The following is a 19,765-nucleotide window of genomic DNA, read 5'->3' on the forward strand; positions in this document are numbered from 1 at the left end:
TTTTCTAAGTTGTCTATTTTCAAATTAATCTAAATCAAATGAAATTGACCGTTTAAACCATCCTTATCACAAGCTGAATTAATTTCGAGCCGAATTTATTGAGAATTTTCTGGTTCATCGGCAGCGAATGCTTCCAATGATGTAATTTTGCCGGCGATTATGGTGACATCGTCGATGCGATCGCGAACGAAGAACAAGAATGGTCGATTGATGATGACCGAACGGTCATTTACCGGGATCTTAGACCGTTGAGCGATTGAGGCAGTCAAAAAGTTTTCGGTACTAGAAGTTTCATCGACACGCAAGTTGACATGCTGCTGAAGTTCACCAATGTGAAGCTTTTTCGATTTGGAAATTCCGCCGAAATCAGCCTTTGATGTGAATAACGATGCCAAACCTTCTTTGGCAAACACCTTTTCGGCTCCACTTGTCGTTTGCACCTCGAATTTCGGCAGGCTAACGGTGACAAATTCTTCTCGCAATTCGCCGCAAATGTCAGAGAGTGTGTTCGAGTTGAAGTCATTGATCAATTTTTTCAGTCCGTCTTCAACTTGTGGAACAACCACAAGCATTGAGTAACGGATATTCTGTGAGTGACGGAGAGAAAGAGAGAAAAAATAGATTTGGGTGAAAAAATGGAAAAATTTCGCTATTTGAGTGAAAAATTTGTAGAAAAATCATTTTGAAAAATTAAAGAAGAAAAAAACAAACGAAGTTGAAAAGTTGAAAAGTTGAAAAGTTGAAAAGTTGAAAAGTTGAAAAGTTCAAAATGTTCGGAAAATTGTTAGAAAAATTGCAAAAATCTTCAAAGAAACGCAAAATGTTATAACTTACATCATACGGGAATTCGATGGCTTCGCTGTTGTACTTCTGAATGTTCCCAGTTTTGAAATAGCCTTGAGCTTTCATCATTTTAATTGGGATCTTTTGACCATCAGCAGTGTTGAAGGTATTTTCTGTGTTTTGATCTCTCAAATGCTGTCGAAATGTAAAAATTAAGTATTAAAACACTTTTACTCTAACTAAATGTGTATTGAAAAGACCTTTGGAAAACCAAAGAGTAACAGTTAGTCTACTGACTAAGTCACTAATTTCAGACCAAGAATGAAATCAATTGAATTTTGAACGAATAAACTAAATTTACCTGGAATGGTGTGGCCCAATTGCCATGATAGTACAATCCGTTGAATACCAACATCTTTGGTTCGTAGATCTCTGTTTCGTTTTCATCGAGGTTCTCTTTTTCGCCGACGATTGAGTTGCCGCTGATGATTGAAGCGCCTTCGCCGAATTTTCCGCCAAACTTGTCAGAAATAAAGAGAGAAAATTGATTAAAAATCCAGAAAAATGTAATTTTTTTTATTGAAAAATTAAATGGCTTTGAACGAAGATCGCAAAAATATAAAAATCTATGTTTATTTCTTACGACTTTTCCCAATCTTGACTCGGCCGCTTGCATGATTTCCATTTCTTCGTAATGTTTGATTGGCAGAAGTGATTTTTTCACACCTTTCACTTCATGTTTGGCTTTGACAACGGGTTTTTCGGGAACCTTTTTTTCTTCGACTGTTTGTGTTTTAACAGCTTCTTTTTCGTCAACCATTTTCATTTCGTCTTTGATCAGTGGTACTTCGACATATTGGCGATCTTCAATGACTTCGTCGAATTTCGATGGATCGTTTTGTGTATCCAAGCGAGTCTCATCGGCTAGACCGGCTTCGTTTTTGAATGAATCAAACTCAACGATGTCTTTGCTGTTGGTTGGTTTTTTTTCTGGTTTGACTTGAACTTGACTTTCGGATGTTTTGATGGCGGTTTTTTCTTCAACTTGTTCTTCGGCTTTTTCTACGTTTTTTTCTGATGCTGGTTGTTCAGTTGCCTCTGCGGCTGGTTTGACAAAAGGTTGTTGTGTGGCTGCTTCTTCCGTTTGCCCTAAATCGGGAGTGTTGAATGGTTCAACCTCTTTAACCGAGACATAATAGTCATTCACAAGAATCTGACGGTAGGCGTCATCGATGCTGTTGTTCTTGTAAATGTAGAACCAGCTGCGGAATTGTGGAGCCACTTGTGGGTCCTTTCCTTGCAAATGAGTCAAAACGGTTCGATAGGCACTTCGCACCAGAGCACGATCATTTGGATGCTTCAACATTGTGTTGATGTCATTGTTTGTGTCATCTTGTGCACCTTCACCTAGAATGGCCAAAATCGAAGCGTAGCCAATCGGTGAGAATACAGTGTTTTTGTTGTTTTCGATATTGCTTTTGAGCAGTTTTGATGTTATGATATTTGTCGCTTGGCCAACAATCTCTTTGTTATGAATGTCACGGGAGTCACGCGGCGGAGAACCATTGATATCATGCGAGAGTAGCAGCAAAATGCCTGAACGTTGAAGAAATTTGAGATAAATGTAACTACGGCAAAAAATTGTTATTTTTTTTTCAAAGTTATTTCAATTTGATGAGCAAAGATTTGATTTTTATGGTGAAAAAGATAGGATTAATTGATTACGATCCGAACATAGGGAAAATGTTGAGAACATTGAAGAAATACAGCAAAAAAAAATTAGTGTAAAGAACTATTCCTTAAATAAAATGCAACTTCTCACGTAAAAATAGAAAATATTCAAGAAGCGAATGATTTTTTGCGCATTTTACAATGGTTAAATACGATATGACATCCAGAGGTCAAGTGAATATTTTGAATTGCGCAGTGCGCAGTCGAAGAAAGCGTAAAAAGAGCAAAATAACAGCCGATCGAATTCAAAACTACGGATAAAAGGAACACCTTTATAACAAGCATCTAATAAAACAGGTCTTTCACCCGCACACATTTCGCTAAGATATGCGAAACGAGCATCGAATCGATCTTGTCATTGAACTTTGCATCGATTCTTGTTTGTCATTCGACTTCGATGGCACTGACAACACCAACATTCTTGCAAATTGTGTGCGCGATTCTGGTTTTCGGTTCAACGTTGGCATCTTCATTCATTTGCATAACTCTATTGACTATTACAGTTTGATATCGCGGCCTTTGTTTACGCAATCGAGAATGTTTCTTTCTCTTCTTTCCTTTCTTTCTTTCTCCATACCTTCTTTTTCGCTCTTTTTATCGTTCTTCTTCTTTCTTTCTTTCTTCCTATTTCTCTTTCTCTCTTTATATGTCTCTTTCTTCGTCTCTCTTTCCTTCTTTTACTCGTTCTTTTTTCGGTGTTTTGCTTTGTTACTTTCTCCCTCTCTGTCTCTTCCACTCTATCTTTTCTCTTCCTCCTTGTTACGTCTTCGAAATCGAAGAAGTATTGACTTATTTCGTTTGCATTCGCGCACTTAAATAAATGTTTATGGACATAACGGTAGTTTTATTCGTTCAAACAAATGAACAGAGAAGGCAATGAAGACAAAAAAACGCAACATTCTCGATTATCTCGTTCTTATTCGATCAAAACACCGGTTTCAGCAAACTGGTCGCACGTACACCAAACTTTGATACTTATCACCGTCGTTTTACTACTATTTTTCAAGAGTGTGTTATTGATTTTTTGGACCATATTCAGAGGCGCCACAGAATTGTCAGACATTGACTTTGAATTTTTTCCATGCTGTTTTTCGACACTCGTCTATTTTTATTTCAAAAACCTTTCTCTTCACATGAAGAGATGTTTTTGGTTTTTGATTCTACCAATAGATAAATGGAAGAAACTTCCATTCTTCCTTCTTGAATTTGTAGGCCGATTCTTTGATAAAACTTAAGATCAATAATTAAATCAATTCATCAAACTTAACTGTGTCTTGTTTTCGTGTCGATTGTGTCTGGTTTTCAAATAAATTGTTTAAAATAGCTTAGTTTTAGCGACACTCAGCCGTAGACTTAATTACTTTCCTACGGTTTTGAAGATACTATTTAACATTCGACCAATTTTTGGATGCTTTGAAGCTTCGATTGAGACTTGAATCGGATTTTAAATGGCAATTTATTTGGTTCACTGAAGTTTGAAGCTGATAAAAATGTATCTAGTGGAATATGCCAATCCATAGTCAAGTTAACTTGAATCATGCGATGGAATTTTTTCAGAATAAAAATTGTTTTAAGTATTGATCGCACACCAATCAACCTAAACTTAAAGTTACGATTACAAATAGTCGAACTCAACTTAATATAATGAAATGAATGAAATCTTTTTTTTTCTTCAAAAATGTTTTCCATTCTGAAATAATTCTCAATGATCTTCTATTCAATATTTGAATTCTAGCAAAATTTCCTTTCATTATTTCCTATGGGCGACTGACTTCCACAAGATTTTCCAAGACATCACACATTTTTCTTATGAAAAAATAAAAAAATTTGAATCTTTTTCAAAAATGCAATCTATCAATTTGATAAATGACTATGAATTTGGTATTCACCTGCAACGATTAAATTAAAACTCATTTTTTCTAGCTTGAAACCGTTATTTCCGAATTGAACAATAGAACCAAACTATTTCACTTGATCACTTCACGCCACACAAAAGAATCTTCTTGAGAATCCACACAAAATACGATGTCACAACGATGATCACGATGGAATGGGCTGACTTTGCTGCATGCAAATGCTTTTATGGCATCGACACCGACAATACGCTTCACGCATACACTCGAATATAAAACTAGTTTCTCGAAGTTAGAACTTTCTTTTGCAACGTATTTACATGAGGCGATGCCACCAAAAGCCGGTCTTCTAATTGGCAATTTTGTGCTTTGTGCCATAAAGAATTAAATTTAGCGCGAAAATTCCGATTTTCGACGGTAAAACATCTCTTTTTTTCGTATCTTTGAAACAATGACCCCAGGCTTCTTTTGTCTCGTTAAAATTTTATTTCTAAATGAAAATATCGGCCGAACATTACGATTGCATCCATCAGTCAATTACGTCTTGATTGAATATTTGATTTTGGTCATTCCATTGGCATGGAACAATGACGTCAAACCACCAATGCCGCTCGGTAACTTTCAGTCCAATGGCGTTTATGTTGATTTTATTCTGGTTCGTCGAGACGATCAACGGAACTGATGTTATGAGAGTGCCACCATGACTGCTTAGTGCACATAGAAACACAATGAATACAAGAAATGAAGAGAAGAAAGCAAAACTAATTTTTTACTGTTTCGGACTTTGTCGTTAATGATATGATTTTTTAGATTTGATTAAAAAAACGAGGAAGAATAAGAGATAAGAAAACGAATATAAACGCTTGGAATACAAAATCCACTTTGTCTAACTTTGAAGAGTTGCCACCTGTCTAAAATCAATCAAAAAAATAAATGTGTTTACTGGTGGCAAAAGCGATGAAATCTCGCCTGGAGTAGTTGCAATGAATAATAAAAAGAATCGATTATCGCCGGTAGTGATGAATTATTGTTTTCAACCAAAATTGAGCGGAAAAGTGGTACTTGAGCAATTAAATGATAAGATGGTTAGTTGGTTAAATGTTGATAAAGCAAAAGTAATGCCAAACTCCAGAATTGAATTTCGATCGTTCTCTTCGATCATCATTCCGAATTGTCAAATAAGATTGGAATGGAACGACGTTGAGTGCAACAGTTTTCCTTTCAATACCGTTTCGAGCTTGAAAAAATTATTCATCGTTAGATACGCGTTTAACACACGGAAAAGATTCTGAAATTGGCTGAAAAGGTTCCATTTTTGGAAAATCTTTTCGTTACTAGTGAATCAGATATCGACGCAAGCGATAATAGCTGCGGCTACAGAGGAGTAGATTGTTTTGAGGTTGAAATTTGGAGGGGAATACCGTTTCGAACGTGAGTAATTAACCTGATAAAGGCAAAATAAAACTCCATTTTATGTAAATTTTGTTTTATACACAGAGAGAAATTCGGTTGGTACGATTGCAGATGACTTTTGGAATATGGCGGTTATGAAGTTTGCAACCATTAAAAATTACAAAAAATTTGGACAAATCGCAACCACCATAGAAGAAAAGTTGCTTTTTGACGTATTCCAAACGTCATCTGCAATCGTACCAACCTAATTTCTCTCTATGTAGTTACGCATCTTTTTGTATGTAAAATTTACAGTAGTCATAGTTTAGTTTGAATCAAAAATAGGTAAAAAAATTTGGACTGTAAATGTGTGGGTAAAAAAAACTATTAAACAAATGCTTGAATTTTGAAAATAGGTAAAACATAGTCTTTTAAGAACAGGAAAATGTCCAAAATGATGATGAGTTTTTCATTCTAAATACGGCAACTTTATGTCTGTGGCAGCAATCAGGGTTATTGTTGAGATTTCCATAATTTTTCCACTGTGAGCAATCTTGTATTCAAGTCTCGATCTGACCAAACCAAGAAAAAATATTTGGAAATAAAATTACTTCGATTAAACGAAAAATTTACTTTTTCTCCTATATTTGGTTACAAAATAGCAAAGAAAAGATCTTGTAACAATTTATGACCTTGGTTTTATTGAGATGCCTTCTCTACTATTTTTCCAAGCCAAAAAATTACAAAACAGTAATGTAAATAGAATTTAAAAAAATACTTTACTCACATTCCCAAAACGCTGAAACTGCCACTTCCCAGGCAGCAAATATACCAGACACATTGACCAAGAACCATGGGAGCATAAATATGGTGAATTTCTAAAATATTGAAGTTTGAAAATTATCTTTCAACAATTTTAATCATGCAAATGATTGGCACTTACAATTTTGCAACCAATAACTAACAAAACTGTCACAACAAGCTTGATAATAATGGCCTTAGAAATGGCACCCTCACAATCTTCGTCACAAATTCCATACAAGAAATTTTCCGGGAAATCTACTTCCCTTTTTGCGAACAAAATAACGATCCAACCTAGACATTCCAAAAATGCCCAATATTCAATAAATCGATAAATAAATGGAGTTTTTGAATCAATTGACTCGATTTTTCCATCTATTTCATCATAAACGGTTTGATTTTCCACCTCATATTGCTTTATTTTTTCATCTCGACGTCGTTTTTCGTATTCTTTTTTAATTTTCAAGTCACGAGAAACCCAACGTAGGAGAACGCTCGCACCAAACATCTTTTTCGTTTAATAAACGTTTGTTATGTTCTATGTTGTATATTTTGTTGTTTAATGTCACACACACGCTATTTTTCTAATTTCATTGATTTCTTCATTTCAACTTAGGCAATTATTCAGACTTGAATTAAACCAAATCGAAATTCGATCAAATATTGATGACTATTTAGATTGTTAAAACAGTTAAATCAAACAGTGTGGTTATTGCCAATGCCTTACAAGAACCAATTACTTGTGAACCACTTTATATGGAACAGGCGAATATACTGATCGAGTGAATAAGTCAGCTTTACTCCCATGGAAATGTACTGAACTAAATTTATGTCGATTGATAAAGAATGATGAATAATTCTCAAATGCGGTAAGATTGTGGAATATTTATCTCGACCATGAGACATTTCTGTAAGAAATGTAATCTTACAAAAAAGCAAATTATGAGCAAAAATATTCGAACAAAAAAATATGATTCACATTCGAATGTCATTCATTGGCCGATCGAAAACAAAGACTTATATGGTCATTGACTTATCTTTAGAGGAATCTGAGAAGACTTTTTTAAATTGAGCCGATGAATAATGAAGCAGCCGAAAGCTGCTATTTCAAAATATCCACAACAATTGCCTATAAATAGCAACTACTGGTAGCTCGAAATATAGCAGTATCCAAAATGAGATCTCTGTTTTCAACTCTCTCGCTTGTATAAAGCTCGCGTTCTTGGTGAGTCAGAAACAACACTGGCCCTCTAGACTTGGTAAGCTTGAAACAACGACTGCTAGTGTCGAACGTAAATGCACGTAAATTAAACTGGCCCAAAAAAAAAAAGTTGGCCACAAAAAAAAAGTAACGTCCAGTTTCGAAAAATATACCTAAAAAAAAATAGGTTTTCTCCAAAAAAACGATATGGGCACCATATAAAATTCCGTGCCAAGTCCCATATGAAAATTTTCATTACAGCGATTTCGGAAGCCATTTTAGATCGCAACATTTCGACCGATTCCATTATTCTAGCCAAATTTCGGCAGAAACTGATGATGAGGTTTTGTTTGGCTCGTCAAAATCTACAACTTTTACCAAGACATCAGCCCTTGAAAAGGCCTTCTGGGCCAGTTACAGTGTAAAATGACCGAAAAAATGGCAATTTTTCGGCATTTTTTGCATTTTTCGCTCTACTGGCCACCCAGGTGGTAGACTTTTGTTCAGTTTTGGACTTGTGTCGTGTAGCCAAAACCTGCACAAAAATTTTGGTACTTGTCAGATTGCGATTTGGATGAAATTCGGTGTCAATTGATTTACATATAAAAGAAAAATTTCAAGTCAAAATGAGCAAATCACAAACATGAGCTTCGGTTTGACAGGTAAAAGCAAATGATTTCTACCTTTTCTGCCTTTGAACATCTAGTATGGTTCTTTACAAACATTTTGGGTACTTACATTACCAAATCGAGTGATGTTTTTGCATATTTCTAGCCTCATATTCGATTTCAACTCCCAAATAATCGATTTTTGACCAAAAAATCCTTAAGTATAGGCGTTTCAGGGATGGTGTCTTGGGGCAATGTTATTTTTTCTCGAAGATATGGGGAGTCTACCCAGACAAAAACTCTCAAAATTGACTTTTTAAGGTACCTCGCGAACAAATGTTACGTTTTTCATGCGTTTTGCTATGAAAATATCAATTTTTGTTCGGGAGGTACCTTAAATAGCCAATTTTAAGAGTGTGATTTGCTCATTTTGACTTGAAATTTTTCTTTTATATGTAAATCAATTGACACCGAATTTCATCCAAATCGCAATCTGACAAGTACCAAAATTTTTGTGCAGGTTTTGGCTACACGACACAAGTCCAAAGCTGAACAAAAGTCTACCACCTGGGTGGCCAGTAGAGCGAAAAATGCAAAAAATGCCGAAAAATTGCCATTTTTTCGGTCATTTTACACTGTAACTGGCCCAGAAGGCCTTTTCAAGGGCTGATGTCTTGGTAAAAGTTGTAGATATTGACGAGCCAAACAAAACCTCATCATCAGTTTCTGCCGAAATTTGGCTAGAATAATGGAATCGGTCGAAATGTTGCGATCTAAATCGGCTTCCGAAATCGCTGTAATGAAAATTTTCATATGGGACTTGGCACGGAATTTTATATGGTGCCCATATCGTTTTTTTGGACAAAACCTATTTTTTTGAGGTATATTTTTCGAAACTGGACGTTACTTTTTTTTGGGGCCAGTTTAACGTAAATGCTGCATAATATTAAACGCACCCATTAATTTTTCATTGTTTTCCTATTAAGAATGGATGCGTTTAGTATTATATGACTTAACACTGCAGTTCATGGCTTGAAACTGTCATAGCACACGGTGTAAACATTCGTTGCTTGTGTATGTGTGCGATATCTTGTCGCAGCAATAATAATGTCACCACGTGGTATATTGCTTTTCCAGCAACCGTCTTAATTTTGCAAAAATGTACATTTCTACATAATAAGTACGTATGACTACATCCTTAAGAAAACGCCATTTTTGTGGTCAACCGTGCCAAAAAAAATGTATGTGATAAAATCCTTTATTCTTAGTATAAAAATGCTTTGAAAATATAGTCAAATGGTTGAATATTTTTAAAGTTTACCCAAACGATTCGATAAAAGAAAGAAAAAGGGCAAAATCAAAACTATTGTTTCGAAAATGTGTAAATTTCTGTCCCAATAACTTTTTGTTCCACATTTTAGTATGCATCCATCCATCCATTTCAGCTGTATTTAGTTAGCTCATATATTTTTCATTCATTCGAACAGGATTTTAAAAGCCCAATTTAATGCTGGAAATTTTTTCACTTCTTTAACTAAAACAAAGAAGAAATAACATTTTTCTGAAATCATTCTTAGCGAAAATTTAAAGAGAAAAACAAACGATACTTACAACGCCAAAAAGATGATATGATCACTGATAAAAATGGAAACACACCTGCTATATTGAATATGAACCACGGAAGCATGAGTATAGTAATCTCCTGTAGATGAATTAGGGTGATCAGTTTTACATAAAAATTCATAATCAAATTTAAGAGAAAATCAAATGAAACAATCCACAATTGAAAACAACATTGGTGCTTACTGTTCTTGCGCCAATCGTCAGCAGAATGGAACAGACAATTTTGTATATTAATGCATTGAACACAAGTTTTTTGCATTCGTGGGTTGCACAAAGTCCATGCGTAAAGTTGTCTTTATAGTCCTGCTCTTTGAACATCATCACACTTGCTAGGATCAATGTTTCAAGTAAGCCCCACATACAAAGCAAATCGTATGTGATCGGACGTTTGGCAAAACTTGACTCTGATTTACCGTCGATTTCATCACTTAGTTTCTCTTGGCGTTCCACAGCGGTAATATCGTGAGGTTGTGGTTTTTTACGTTTTCTACGCTCACGAAACATCCATACTACGATTCGAAAGAACATTCTGATTTATTTTACGTTCACAAACAAATAAAAACTCTGCTTTGAGTGATTTATTAAAGTGATGTGGCTCAAACGAATGCAAATGTACGTTTAATACACAAGATTTCACAATGTAAACATTTCCAAGCTATATTTATCTGAAATAATGTTATCAACCACCAACTTTATGTTGCGCTCATATTTTGCTGCGCAGCTCTCATTAGTCATAGCTTCATCTATCTCAACCAGCTGTAAATGATGCGTAATCAGTCCGAATAGTTCATCTTTTTTTTAGAATATTTTCATGGCCTGATCCAGAATAATAATCATATCATTCTTTATTCTTTCATTGTATAATAATAGGAATGAATGAAAAATGGCCTTTTTCAGGCAAAATGTCGCATTTGTCAGTGAATCATGCATTACAGCGAGGAGATTTTAACAAAGTCGTAATAACAGAGCATTTTCAATGATTTAATATGACTCAGAGTTCAAAAATAAACTGAAAATCCTATTATAGTTATTCGATATCCAAACAGCTGAATTAGCAAATGAGTCAACCAACATTGAAATCACCAAAAAATTTAATAACTTTAGCTGATTCTACTCATTTTTCATCATCATCATGGTTTTTGGAATTCGGGATTTTCGTGGTTTCATTCATTGAATCATGAAAATTGCATCAGAGCTCTCTGATTTCATTCTAATGACGAATTGTTTGCTAGTCATTAGAATTTTGTGATGTAAATGCAATAAACGTCTATCATAGCATAGCAATGTCTAGCTATTAACATTACGCAGACTACAGATTCAATGCTAATACAGCGTGGAGTCATTGGAAATGTTCTTTCATTGAAATTGGCACGATTCAGATGCAAACAATTCATCGATATCGAATTGCTCTCCCTCTCTCTCTCTCTCTCTGATTCATCACATTCTTTTGCTACTACGATATTATTGAATAAATCAAACAAATTTTTCATCAACTACGCTGTATAATATGAAGCTGGTTTATTTCATTAGTATTTATTTCAATTCAATTTTTGTTTTTTCGAATGAATAATAGCATGAAAATGATAAAGACTGAAAAATACGTACAGAAGCGTTGGAATTTACTTTCATATTTTTTGCTCGTTTATTTTTTATCTATTCTCATATTAACTAATTTGTTTCTGAATTTGTAAAAGTCCTATATGACTTTTGGTTTAGAAAACGAATTACAAATATGAGAAAAAATGAATATTGCAATGGTAAATGTTTTGAATTAAACTAAAACTAAAACGAATGGAATGTTCGAAACAGTTTTTGGAGTTATTTATAAATATGGAATGTAATCTTTGCGTTGACCATCGTTTGATCGACCGTAAAATTGGTGGGGAGATAAGGTGGGGATAAATTTGCTGAAATCTAATTGATGTCATTGATTTAGGGGAAAAAAAAAAATAAAAAATTCGCGCATAAATGGGAATTTTGGAAATGTTACTAATCAAAGGCGGGACACATTGTTGTTGTAAATCACAGCCTGAAAATTACTGTGCGACAAGTCAGTGTTCCAGTTTTGCGTTGCAATTATTCGAAAGATCCCCTTTTACGCGCGAATTATTTTTGAGTCAGCGCAAAAATTTGCACCATTTTTCGTGCCTAATTAAGCAATTGAGATTTAAATCAATGCAATGATTCAATATTAATGAGTTTTTTTCCGGCCGATTCGATAAGGATCCTCCGGTTCTTCAATAAAAAAAAATAATTCAGCAACAAAATTTGGATCTTATAGATCTTTCTGTTTGAAACCGAGCAAAATTCCCAAGGTGTCGTAGAAAAGAGTGAAATCGGTCTTAGCGTCTCTAACATCCTTGTCTGGAAATGAATTAAATGCAATTATTTTTTGTCTTTTTCTGAAATAATATGTTTTCGACTTGGTCTATGTGAAATGTAGAAGATGCAGACACTTACACGTATGATAAGAAGACACAATGGTGGGTAAAAGTGGAAATATGCCCATTGCATTGACTAAAAACCATGGAACCATTAACCAGGTACATCCCTGCGGATCAAGAAAGCAATCAGACGTATTAATTTGGTTTGTTAAAATTATTGATCATTGAATGAAGAAAGAATGAAGAAAAATACCAGCAAATTGCCCACAAGTAATAAAACCGATGTAATTATTCGGCCGATGAGTGCATTTCGGATGAAATGGCCACACTTCTCTGTCTCGCATAGTCCATTCAAGAAGTTTTCGGCGTGACTTTTATTCTCTTTGTATGAACATAATACAACGATGCACAGTACAACTTCAATTATCGTCCACACACATACTATCCAAAATGCGATTTTATTGTAAAACTTCATTTTCTATTCGTATTGTTTCGCCGTTTGAATTTGCACGAAAAAAATAATACTGATTTAAATGTTTGAAATCGTGAGCTATTTTGCTCATATCCAAACAGTAAATGAACGACTTGAGCTGATGACATTCATCATTCATAGCTGCTTTCATAATTTTTATTATCAACATAAGGATTACAGTGAATAACTGTCGAATGAAAAATTATTTTTATTCATGGAAAACAAGTCAGCTGATGAATTGAGTCACCATTGAGGCTATCAGAAAAAATGAAACTGGCAGCAGTACACAGATTGGTTTATTCATATGAACGAATGGTGCTACGTACTCTGTATTCGCTTCATTCTGTTCTATCATTTACAAAGAATATACACTGCAGGCTTTATTATACGCTGAATAAATTCATGCGATAGATTTATGCGATAAATGTGATGCGCTCGCTTTGCGGTGAACGAGTTTTGTTGCTCTTCACTACCGCTTAGCGATGCGTTCACTGCAAAGCATGAACGTTCATGCGTGAATAACTGAAGAGCAACAGACTTCGTTCACCGCAAAGCGAGCGCATCACATTTATCGCATGAATTTATTCAGCGTGATGAATTTAGCGCATAAAAAATCCTGATACATTATTATTATATTTTCACCGTTTTCTGTGCACGACATCTCGTGAAATTTATGGCCTCTTCCGATCATTTTGTCAAAACGAAACATCGCCATCTAAACCATCCTGCCGAATGACGAAAACTCGAAATCGTTAATCTTAAGCTTAATCAACTGTCTACAATTCAAGAAGATCGTTCTATCTCTGTCAAATTTTGGATCGATAAGTCTTTTGACTTGTCGCGACAATTAGATACAATCATATTATGATAACCAATTGAAGAAAAGACTTGTTGATATGTTCATTGTTTCTAATTAACAAGAAATATTATCGTGAACAAAGGGAAAAAAATTATGAAAAAAGACGAAAAAAAAACGACAAATAATCTTAAAAATTATCTATATATTCGTTTCGTACATCAGCGCAAACAGTTCTGTCTAATCTATTATTTTAACGTGGTAAATCACGCCTAGTGATACACGGAAAATGCTCAGTTTTCTCTACAAGTCATCGGATAATAAACGCCACTTATAAACGGCGGTTTTTCTATTCGGCTCATTACATTCGTTAAAATCGTCAAGTGAACGCATGTCGAGGCTTAATCAATATGAAAATGGCCATTCTGATTTCTTTGTGCTTTTGTGCTCATTCTGTCCATTCAATACCAATTAAACAAGTAAGTATTGAAGAAAAACATAAAATTTCAGATCGATTTCTTTGAATTTTCCCATTTTCCGTAGCATAATGACGCAAGTTCTGCCCATGCAATGAATCAGTCGTCACTGTTTGAAAACATGGATCTTGTTGGTTTGCTAAAGACGCATCAGAAGAGTGAAATTGATACATTTCAACGAAAGTATGGCTCAATGACCATTGCACCAATTTCAATGGATAAAATCAACGTTCACGAAACAGCCGAAACGATACAATCGAAACAATTAGTACCAGAACTTTTTCACAAATTTGGTCCGTATATTCAAAAATTGGAATTAAATTACGATCAATTATCATCAAGAGGAGATCGCAAACAAATCCATAAGCTGATTGTGACGCATTGTGCCGATTCATTGATATCACTCAGTTTGTTCCGATGGGATGTGACAATCCTGCAAAGTTTGAATGTGCTCAAAAAGGTCGAAAACTTGACATTAACCGGATATGTGAAGGTGTCCAAAGGGTATTTCAACTTCAATTATTTTCACACTCAGAAAAAATTGAATGAAATATTCCCAGGATTGCGTCGATTATCCTTGGATTATGCTCTGGGAGCGGAACCGATATTTGACGTTGAATTTTCACAGCTAGAGCAAGTGAAAATTACATCCACTCGGCCATTGACCGATGGAAACAGCTTCAGCAACACAAAATTGGCATTGAAAAAACTGTTTTCGAAAAATCCACAGATTCGAAACTTCATCTACGTTTATTGCGACTCATTGGAAATACTGAAAATGGCCAGAGATTATTTGCCAAATCTTGAAACGCTCCAGGTCAACGTACTTCGACTGAACGACGAATTCGATGGCGAAAAGATCTACTTTGCAAATCTTAAAAAGGCTTATCTCTGGTCTGACGAAGTGGCATTATCACAGTTTCTCGCGTTTGACCAACTCGACGAGCTTTACATGACCTGCGCGGCTGATGAGTGCGTCAATTTCATCGAACAGAATAAAAATATGCGGAACATTTTTATCGCCGGCAATTCACTGAATGACGAAGACATCTTGGAAATCGGCGAAGAGATAACGTATTTGGATGAATTGTTCATAGCAACGACCGCTGAAATTGATACGCACACCATTATCGATTACTACAAATTTAATTCGAATGTGAAAAATTTCCGACTCGAAATCATTGACTCACAGTTTTTCAACTCGCGGATGGAAGGCGAAACGCTGGAGAAACATTTTGAATGATTGAACTAGCACATGAAAGTAATTGTTCCGATAATTTGGAATGGATATATATTTTAGCATCTCAATTTAAATTGTATGGTATTTTCAAAGAAATTTGATTTCGTTTTTTATTTTATAGAAAAATATATGGTCTTCAGTTTAGTATTGTCATTTGAGAGTTGATTTAATGAGAATGCAGCTACATAGTGTAAAAGAGTGTTGGAATTACAAAACCAATGAACATACAGAGAAAAATGTGAGAAATGGCCATCAACAATGTGGTTGAAAGAGTTGAAAGTAAAATAGCACTTACTTTTTCCTTAAGATCGTTTACATTTCTACGGACGCGGATTCAACCTATCAAAAATGCCTTGTGAAATAAAACTCGGAAGCATGTTCAATTTCCCATTGAATTTATTCTTATTTTTAATTTGCTCGTGTTCTATTTTGGGTTGAAGTAGAATTTATAATGCGATGCTCCTTTCAATTTTATCAAAAATCGAAGAACAAAATTGAAATATTGCAATCAATTATGAACTTTAACATCAACATCACCGAACTGCCCGAAAATGGAAAAGCGAAGAAAACAAGAATTTGTATTGATTTTTGAACTCACACAGCTGATCAAAACTTGACTACTTTTGATTAAACAAACTATAACTGTAAATAGAGGTAATTTCACATTTGAAAAGTGGTTTCTTCTGCCTGGCGCAATATTCTGGCGATACTTTGGTAACCGTTTTTTAAAGCCATTTCGCGAGGTGTTTTTGCTAAATTGTTTCTTACTCCAAGATCGGAGTTGTGTTGGATGAGCAATTTAACAATGCCAGCATTGCCTGAAATGAGTCAAATTCATTTAAATCCAACACAGTTAATACAATGATTCAAGCAATGTTAAGATTTGACACTTAACTTTGTTTTAGTACCATTTGCTCTAGAAAAAGTTCAAAAGTTCTATAATAAATACATGAAGCTTTGATTTTTGATTTAGAACATTTTGAACTTTTTCTAGTACAAATGGTACTCAAATGGATTTTAGTGCCAAATTTCATATTGTGGTTCTAAAAGTTAGAACCATCGTGTTTACTGTGAAGAGATCTTGATTATTTGATCTTGGTTTACTATAACCAACATCATTGCTAATCAGAGAACTGAAGAAAGACGATGAAATGTTGTCTGAAAACAACAGATTCCTTCTTGTTTGAATTATATAAAAGGTTCACACAGTAAAATAGTAATATTGCAAACACGGATACTTCTGTATGGAGATGCTACACTTAGAAATATTTTCAAATCTAATTCGAATTTGGTCTTATTCGCTCACGCATATTAACATTCAAAATTACCATTCGAAGCAGCTACATGAAGAGGTGTTGATCCACTGCCATCTCTAGCATTTATATCGGCTCCATGTTCAATAAGAATTTTGGAAATTTCCTCATGATCTACAGAAAATGATCGATTTAACAACCAAAAAATTATTTTCTTCTGAACATGAATTTAAAACAAAGAAAAAATGAATTTAGTGGAAAAATTTAAATGGGAACTAATACTAAATCGAATTTGTCCATCCGAATGAAATTCTATAAAAAAGATCAATCTTCCGTTAAAATTGGTAATAAGTACGCGGTACGTACGATTTCTGATTGCCGTATGAAGTGGTGTGAAAATATTGCTGTTGACAGCATTTACTTTCGCTCCGTGCTCGATAAGCATCTTAACTGCCTCTGTATTGCCTGTAATTGTGTGAATTTGATTCATTCAAGAGAAAATCATTCGAATTCAAACGAAGAACGAAGCAAACGTGAAAATTAAGTGACAGATATTTGGAGCACACGTATTTTGCGACAAGTTTTTTGGTGTAATAACCTAATTCAAACTATGTTTTAAATTGATTTCCCAATGAAGACACTTGTCTTCACCAAGAATTTCAAGAGAAAATGGCTTGAAATCAATGGTATCGTTCCCTTCTTTAGGAGAAAATCTGTATTCATTTTTTAAAAAAAAGTCGAAAAATCACCTATTGAACAAGCAAAATCAAGTGGCGTTAAGGATTGGTAGGTGGTCTCGTTCACGTTTGCACCATTCTCTATTAGCATTTTGATCATTTTCTCATGGCCTAAAAGGAAAATGATGAGTATAATCTTGATTTTGAATGGAAAAAAAAATCGACACCTCCTTTAACGCTGTAAAATAATGGGGTTTTCCATTCATGATCCTTGTCATTTACAGTGGCACCATTTTCCAAAAGATATTTAACCGCATCGACGTGACCTGATAGTGATGGTTGAGAAATGTTAGAAATGTTTGAATAAATCAAAAAACTTTCAGTAGCTGGAAGAAACTACGGCATGTTTATTCTTCCAATAAAATTTACCTCGCAAAGCAGCACGGTGAATTGGTGCTTCGTTCCAGAAATAATTAACTCTTGCCCCATGATCAATGAACAATTTCATGATTTCAACATTGCCTAATGCATTGTTCAAGTGAATTTAAATGATTTTTCCTGAAGATTTTTCGACATCATTTCAAACAGTTACCGATTTCTGCCGCTTTATGGAGTAGTTCAAAGCGTTCCATTTGACTTAAGTCGGCGCAATTTTTAACCAACATTTCGATTGCATTTACATCACCTGAATCAATTGTGTGGAAATGGTTATGGAATCAAATCAAGAATGTAGAATTAAAAGTCACCTTCTCGCATGGCTTTCTCAAGATTGAAGGCATCAATTATTTCAAAATCAAATGTGTATGGGCTACGTATGCCATTTTCGGCTAATATTTTGGTGGCCGCCAATCCACTGGCTGGAAGAGAATATTTCTTTTTTGTTTCATTACCCACGACATGAACATGTGGAATGTTTGTTAAAATAAGTCATACCTTCGCCGCGCGTAACACACCAATATATCTCCGTCTTCCAATTACCAAGATCGAGATCAACATTGGCTTTATTTTCAATGAGCAATCTCGCTATTTCTTTGTGACCTGCCGAGACATACATACACAAGAGTATCGTTTCAATTTGACAAATTGTTGTGGAATTGCACTCATTTCTATCGATTTACCTTCTTTGAGTGCAATGTAAAGTGGAGAATGACCATTATCATCAGTTAAATTCACATTGGCACCATTCTTTATTAAAATATCAACAGCATCTTCTAGATCTGCGCCAATTAAATGTTTTGCACGGTCAAACTTATGTCAAATGACCAATTGAAGCTAATCACAAACCTTTTTCAACAGCAACGATAAGCGCGGTTTTTTTCTTGTCATTCCGAATGTCAAGATCAGTTCCATTTCGAGCCAAAAATGTCACAATTCTTCCATAGCCTGAAAGTGTAAGTATTTGAAATGGCCTGAATTTCGATAAATATATGCATCACCCACTATGATCGACCGCTATAAAAAGTGCCGTTTCATTAAATTTATTCCTTAGATTGACACCAGCACCTTCTTTCACCAAAATTTCCACGACTTTTCCCTTGCCTTTGACAAAACGAAAAAAAGCGCTCAAAACGATTTTTTCTGATTGATAGTACCATAATCAAACGCATTTAATTTGTCCAAACCATTGAGTGCAGCAGAATGAAGTGGCGAATTTCCATCATTATCGGTAGAATTAACTCTCGCGCCATTTCTTAAGAGAATTTCAACGATTCCATCGTAGCCTAGAATTGAAAATTTTAAGTACCAAAAAGTTCGACTTCGATTTACAGTTTAAATGAAAATCATCTTTGAGCGAAGTACTTTGTAAGAGTTGGCAAAGTGTGTAAAGCAGTTGATCAGACTGAAACAATGTTGAAATTTAAAAAAATAATAACTCTTTTAATCGCTAATTACCATAGAAAGCGGCATGGTGAAGTGCAGTCCAGCCTTGATCGTCCTTGACGTTCACACTTGCATTTTCTTCAATCAAAGTGTTTACAATCGGTTCATCGTTCGTTTTGATAGCAAAAAAAAGTCTATGGCCAAGCCATAGTGATCTACGACTAATATTCACATCATTTTTCTCCGTTGGTTCAACAACATTCTCGTGAACCGGATAAAAGAAGTGAAATATGTGGCTTTGATGCTTCTCTCCATCGATTCGCTCAGTTCGATGTCGTTGATTACTTATATTCTCACTATTCAGGCTCTGAAAACCACTGACCACTCCCAAGACAACACAAATTTGTAGCAAAGTTTTGTTGGACATTGCTTTAACCGAATTCTCTCTTACTTCAAAAACAGATTTTGATGAACAGAAAAGAGCGGATTGTTTGATTTTTCATTGAACGGTTCACATTAAATAGCTTGACAATGGAAAAAATTATTCACTCCCAATGAAAAATCGAATAAGTTGTCAATTAAAATGAAAGTAAACACAATGCACTGTAGATGAACCAAATCTCAACTGGTTCATTTGATGTAATCAAGCTGTTA

The 19,765-nt window shown here is 34.8% G+C and overlaps 6 protein-coding genes across 8 annotated transcripts; 1 reads left to right on the forward strand and 5 right to left on the reverse strand.

Annotated features, from left to right (window-relative positions):
* Nucleotides 1-64: 64 nt before the first annotated feature.
* Nucleotides 65-4,551, reverse strand: LOC129568145 (uncharacterized). The gene is made up of 5 exons (XM_055445715.1): nucleotides 4,404-4,551; nucleotides 1,427-2,379; nucleotides 1,145-1,303; nucleotides 835-978; nucleotides 65-587 (listed from the first exon to the last, which is right to left on the reverse strand). The coding sequence occupies exons 1-5, from the start codon at nucleotides 4,426-4,428 to the stop codon at nucleotides 96-98; spliced, it is 1,773 nt and encodes a 590-aa protein (XP_055301690.1). The 5' UTR covers nucleotides 4,429-4,551; the 3' UTR covers nucleotides 65-95.
* A 1,311-nt stretch (nucleotides 4,552-5,862) lies between these two features.
* On the reverse strand, nucleotides 5,863-7,345 carry LOC129568165 (uncharacterized). The gene is made up of 3 exons (XM_055445741.1): nucleotides 6,703-7,345; nucleotides 6,547-6,637; nucleotides 5,863-6,331 (listed from the first exon to the last, which is right to left on the reverse strand). The coding sequence occupies exons 1-3, from the start codon at nucleotides 7,066-7,068 to the stop codon at nucleotides 6,273-6,275; spliced, it is 516 nt and encodes a 171-aa protein (XP_055301716.1). The 5' UTR covers nucleotides 7,069-7,345; the 3' UTR covers nucleotides 5,863-6,272.
* A 2,264-nt stretch (nucleotides 7,346-9,609) lies between these two features.
* LOC129568172 (uncharacterized) lies at nucleotides 9,610-10,675 on the reverse strand. The gene is made up of 3 exons (XM_055445748.1): nucleotides 10,176-10,675; nucleotides 9,981-10,071; nucleotides 9,610-9,903 (listed from the first exon to the last, which is right to left on the reverse strand). The coding sequence occupies exons 1-3, from the start codon at nucleotides 10,518-10,520 to the stop codon at nucleotides 9,845-9,847; spliced, it is 495 nt and encodes a 164-aa protein (XP_055301723.1). The 5' UTR covers nucleotides 10,521-10,675; the 3' UTR covers nucleotides 9,610-9,844.
* Nucleotides 10,676-11,486: 811 nt separating this feature from the next.
* On the reverse strand, nucleotides 11,487-12,930 carry LOC129568166 (uncharacterized). The gene is made up of 3 exons (XM_055445742.1): nucleotides 12,630-12,930; nucleotides 12,453-12,543; nucleotides 11,487-12,356 (listed from the first exon to the last, which is right to left on the reverse strand). The coding sequence occupies exons 1-3, from the start codon at nucleotides 12,849-12,851 to the stop codon at nucleotides 12,268-12,270; spliced, it is 402 nt and encodes a 133-aa protein (XP_055301717.1). The 5' UTR covers nucleotides 12,852-12,930; the 3' UTR covers nucleotides 11,487-12,267.
* A 970-nt stretch (nucleotides 12,931-13,900) lies between these two features.
* On the forward strand, nucleotides 13,901-15,782 carry LOC129568176 (uncharacterized). Of its 3 annotated transcripts, none has more exons than XM_055445754.1 (3): nucleotides 13,901-14,123; nucleotides 14,188-15,381; nucleotides 15,454-15,782. In XM_055445754.1, exons 1-2 carry the CDS (start codon nucleotides 14,055-14,057, stop codon nucleotides 15,361-15,363), a joined length of 1,245 nt encoding a protein of 414 aa, XP_055301729.1. In that variant the 5' UTR covers nucleotides 13,901-14,054; the 3' UTR covers nucleotides 15,364-15,381; nucleotides 15,454-15,782. The 3 variants fall into 3 exon arrangements, with proteins under 3 accessions (XP_055301729.1, XP_055301727.1, XP_055301728.1); XM_055445752.1 differs by having other exon boundaries at nucleotides 15,482-15,782; XM_055445753.1 differs by lacking the exon at nucleotides 15,454-15,782 and having other exon boundaries at nucleotides 14,188-15,453.
* LOC129568175 (putative ankyrin repeat protein RF_0381) lies at nucleotides 15,739-19,738 on the reverse strand. The gene is made up of 14 exons (XM_055445751.1): nucleotides 19,184-19,738; nucleotides 18,913-19,011; nucleotides 18,731-18,829; nucleotides 18,575-18,673; nucleotides 18,409-18,507; nucleotides 18,224-18,328; nucleotides 18,037-18,147; nucleotides 17,883-17,975; nucleotides 17,720-17,812; nucleotides 17,518-17,616; nucleotides 17,363-17,461; nucleotides 16,980-17,078; nucleotides 16,689-16,787; nucleotides 15,739-16,178 (listed from the first exon to the last, which is right to left on the reverse strand). Exons 1-14 carry the CDS (start codon nucleotides 19,536-19,538, stop codon nucleotides 16,021-16,023), a joined length of 1,707 nt encoding a protein of 568 aa, XP_055301726.1. The 5' UTR covers nucleotides 19,539-19,738; the 3' UTR covers nucleotides 15,739-16,020.
* Nucleotides 19,739-19,765: the final 27 nt, after the last annotated feature.

This window comes from Sitodiplosis mosellana, unplaced genomic scaffold (assembly GCF_009176505.1).
Source record: "Sitodiplosis mosellana isolate CC-2019 unplaced genomic scaffold, AAFC_SMos_1.0 Smas_scaffold_17, whole genome shotgun sequence".
NCBI lineage: Eukaryota > Metazoa > Arthropoda > Insecta > Diptera > Cecidomyiidae > Sitodiplosis > Sitodiplosis mosellana.

Excerpts from the sequence above, each read along its gene's own strand:
- LOC129568145 (XM_055445715.1), bottom strand. The coding sequence starts at position 4,428 with ATGAGTTTTAATTTAATCGTTGCAG. Across the intron at positions 979-1,144 it reads ATTGGGCCACACCATTCCAG|CATTTGAGAGATCAAAACAC; the intron begins GTAAATTTAGTT and ends ACATTTCGACAG. Across the intron at positions 588-834 it reads CCATCGAATTCCCGTATGAT|AATATCCGTTACTCAATGCT; the intron begins GTAAGTTATAAC and ends CGTCACTCACAG.
- LOC129568165 (XM_055445741.1), bottom strand. The coding sequence starts at position 7,068 with ATGTTTGGTGCGAGCGTTCTCCTACGTTGGGTTTCTCGTGACTTGAAA. Across the intron at positions 6,638-6,702 it reads TAGTTATTGGTTGCAAAATT|AAATTCACCATATTTATGCT; the intron begins GTAAGTGCCAAT and ends TCAATATTTTAG. Across the intron at positions 6,332-6,546 it reads AGTTTCAGCGTTTTGGGAAT|ATCGAGACTTGAATACAAGA; the intron begins GTGAGTAAAGTA and ends TGGTTTGGTCAG.
- LOC129568172 (XM_055445748.1), bottom strand. The coding sequence starts at position 10,520 with ATGTTCTTTCGAATCGTAGTATGGATGTTTCGTGAGCGTAGAAAACGT. Across the intron at positions 10,072-10,175 it reads TGACGATTGGCGCAAGAACA|GAGATTACTATACTCATGCT; the intron begins GTAAGCACCAAT and ends ATTCATCTACAG. Across the intron at positions 9,904-9,980 it reads CATATCATCTTTTTGGCGTT|TTAAAGAAGTGAAAAAATTT; the intron begins GTAAGTATCGTT and ends TCTTTGTTTTAG.
- LOC129568166 (XM_055445742.1), bottom strand. The coding sequence starts at position 12,851 with ATGAAGTTTTACAATAAAATCGCATTTTGGATAGTATGTGTGTGGACG. Across the intron at positions 12,544-12,629 it reads TACTTGTGGGCAATTTGCTG|GGATGTACCTGGTTAATGGT; the intron begins GTATTTTTCTTC and ends CTTGATCCGCAG. Across the intron at positions 12,357-12,452 it reads TGTGTCTTCTTATCATACGT|ACAAGGATGTTAGAGACGCT; the intron begins GTAAGTGTCTGC and ends ATTCATTTCCAG.
- LOC129568176 (XM_055445754.1), top strand. The coding sequence starts at position 14,055 with ATGAAAATGGCCATTCTGATTTCTTTGTGCTTTTGTGCTCATTCTGTC. Across the intron at positions 14,124-14,187 it reads ATTCAATACCAATTAAACAA|CATAATGACGCAAGTTCTGC; the intron begins GTAAGTATTGAA and ends CATTTTCCGTAG.
- LOC129568175 (XM_055445751.1), bottom strand. The coding sequence starts at position 19,538 with ATGTCCAACAAAACTTTGCTACAAATTTGTGTTGTCTTGGGAGTGGTC. Across the intron at positions 18,674-18,730 it reads TTTTATAGCGGTCGATCATA|GCTATGGAAGAATTGTGACA; the intron begins GTGGGTGATGCA and ends TTACACTTTCAG. Across the intron at positions 18,329-18,408 it reads TTACATTGCACTCAAAGAAG|GTCACAAAGAAATAGCGAGA; the intron begins GTAAATCGATAG and ends ATGTCTCGGCAG.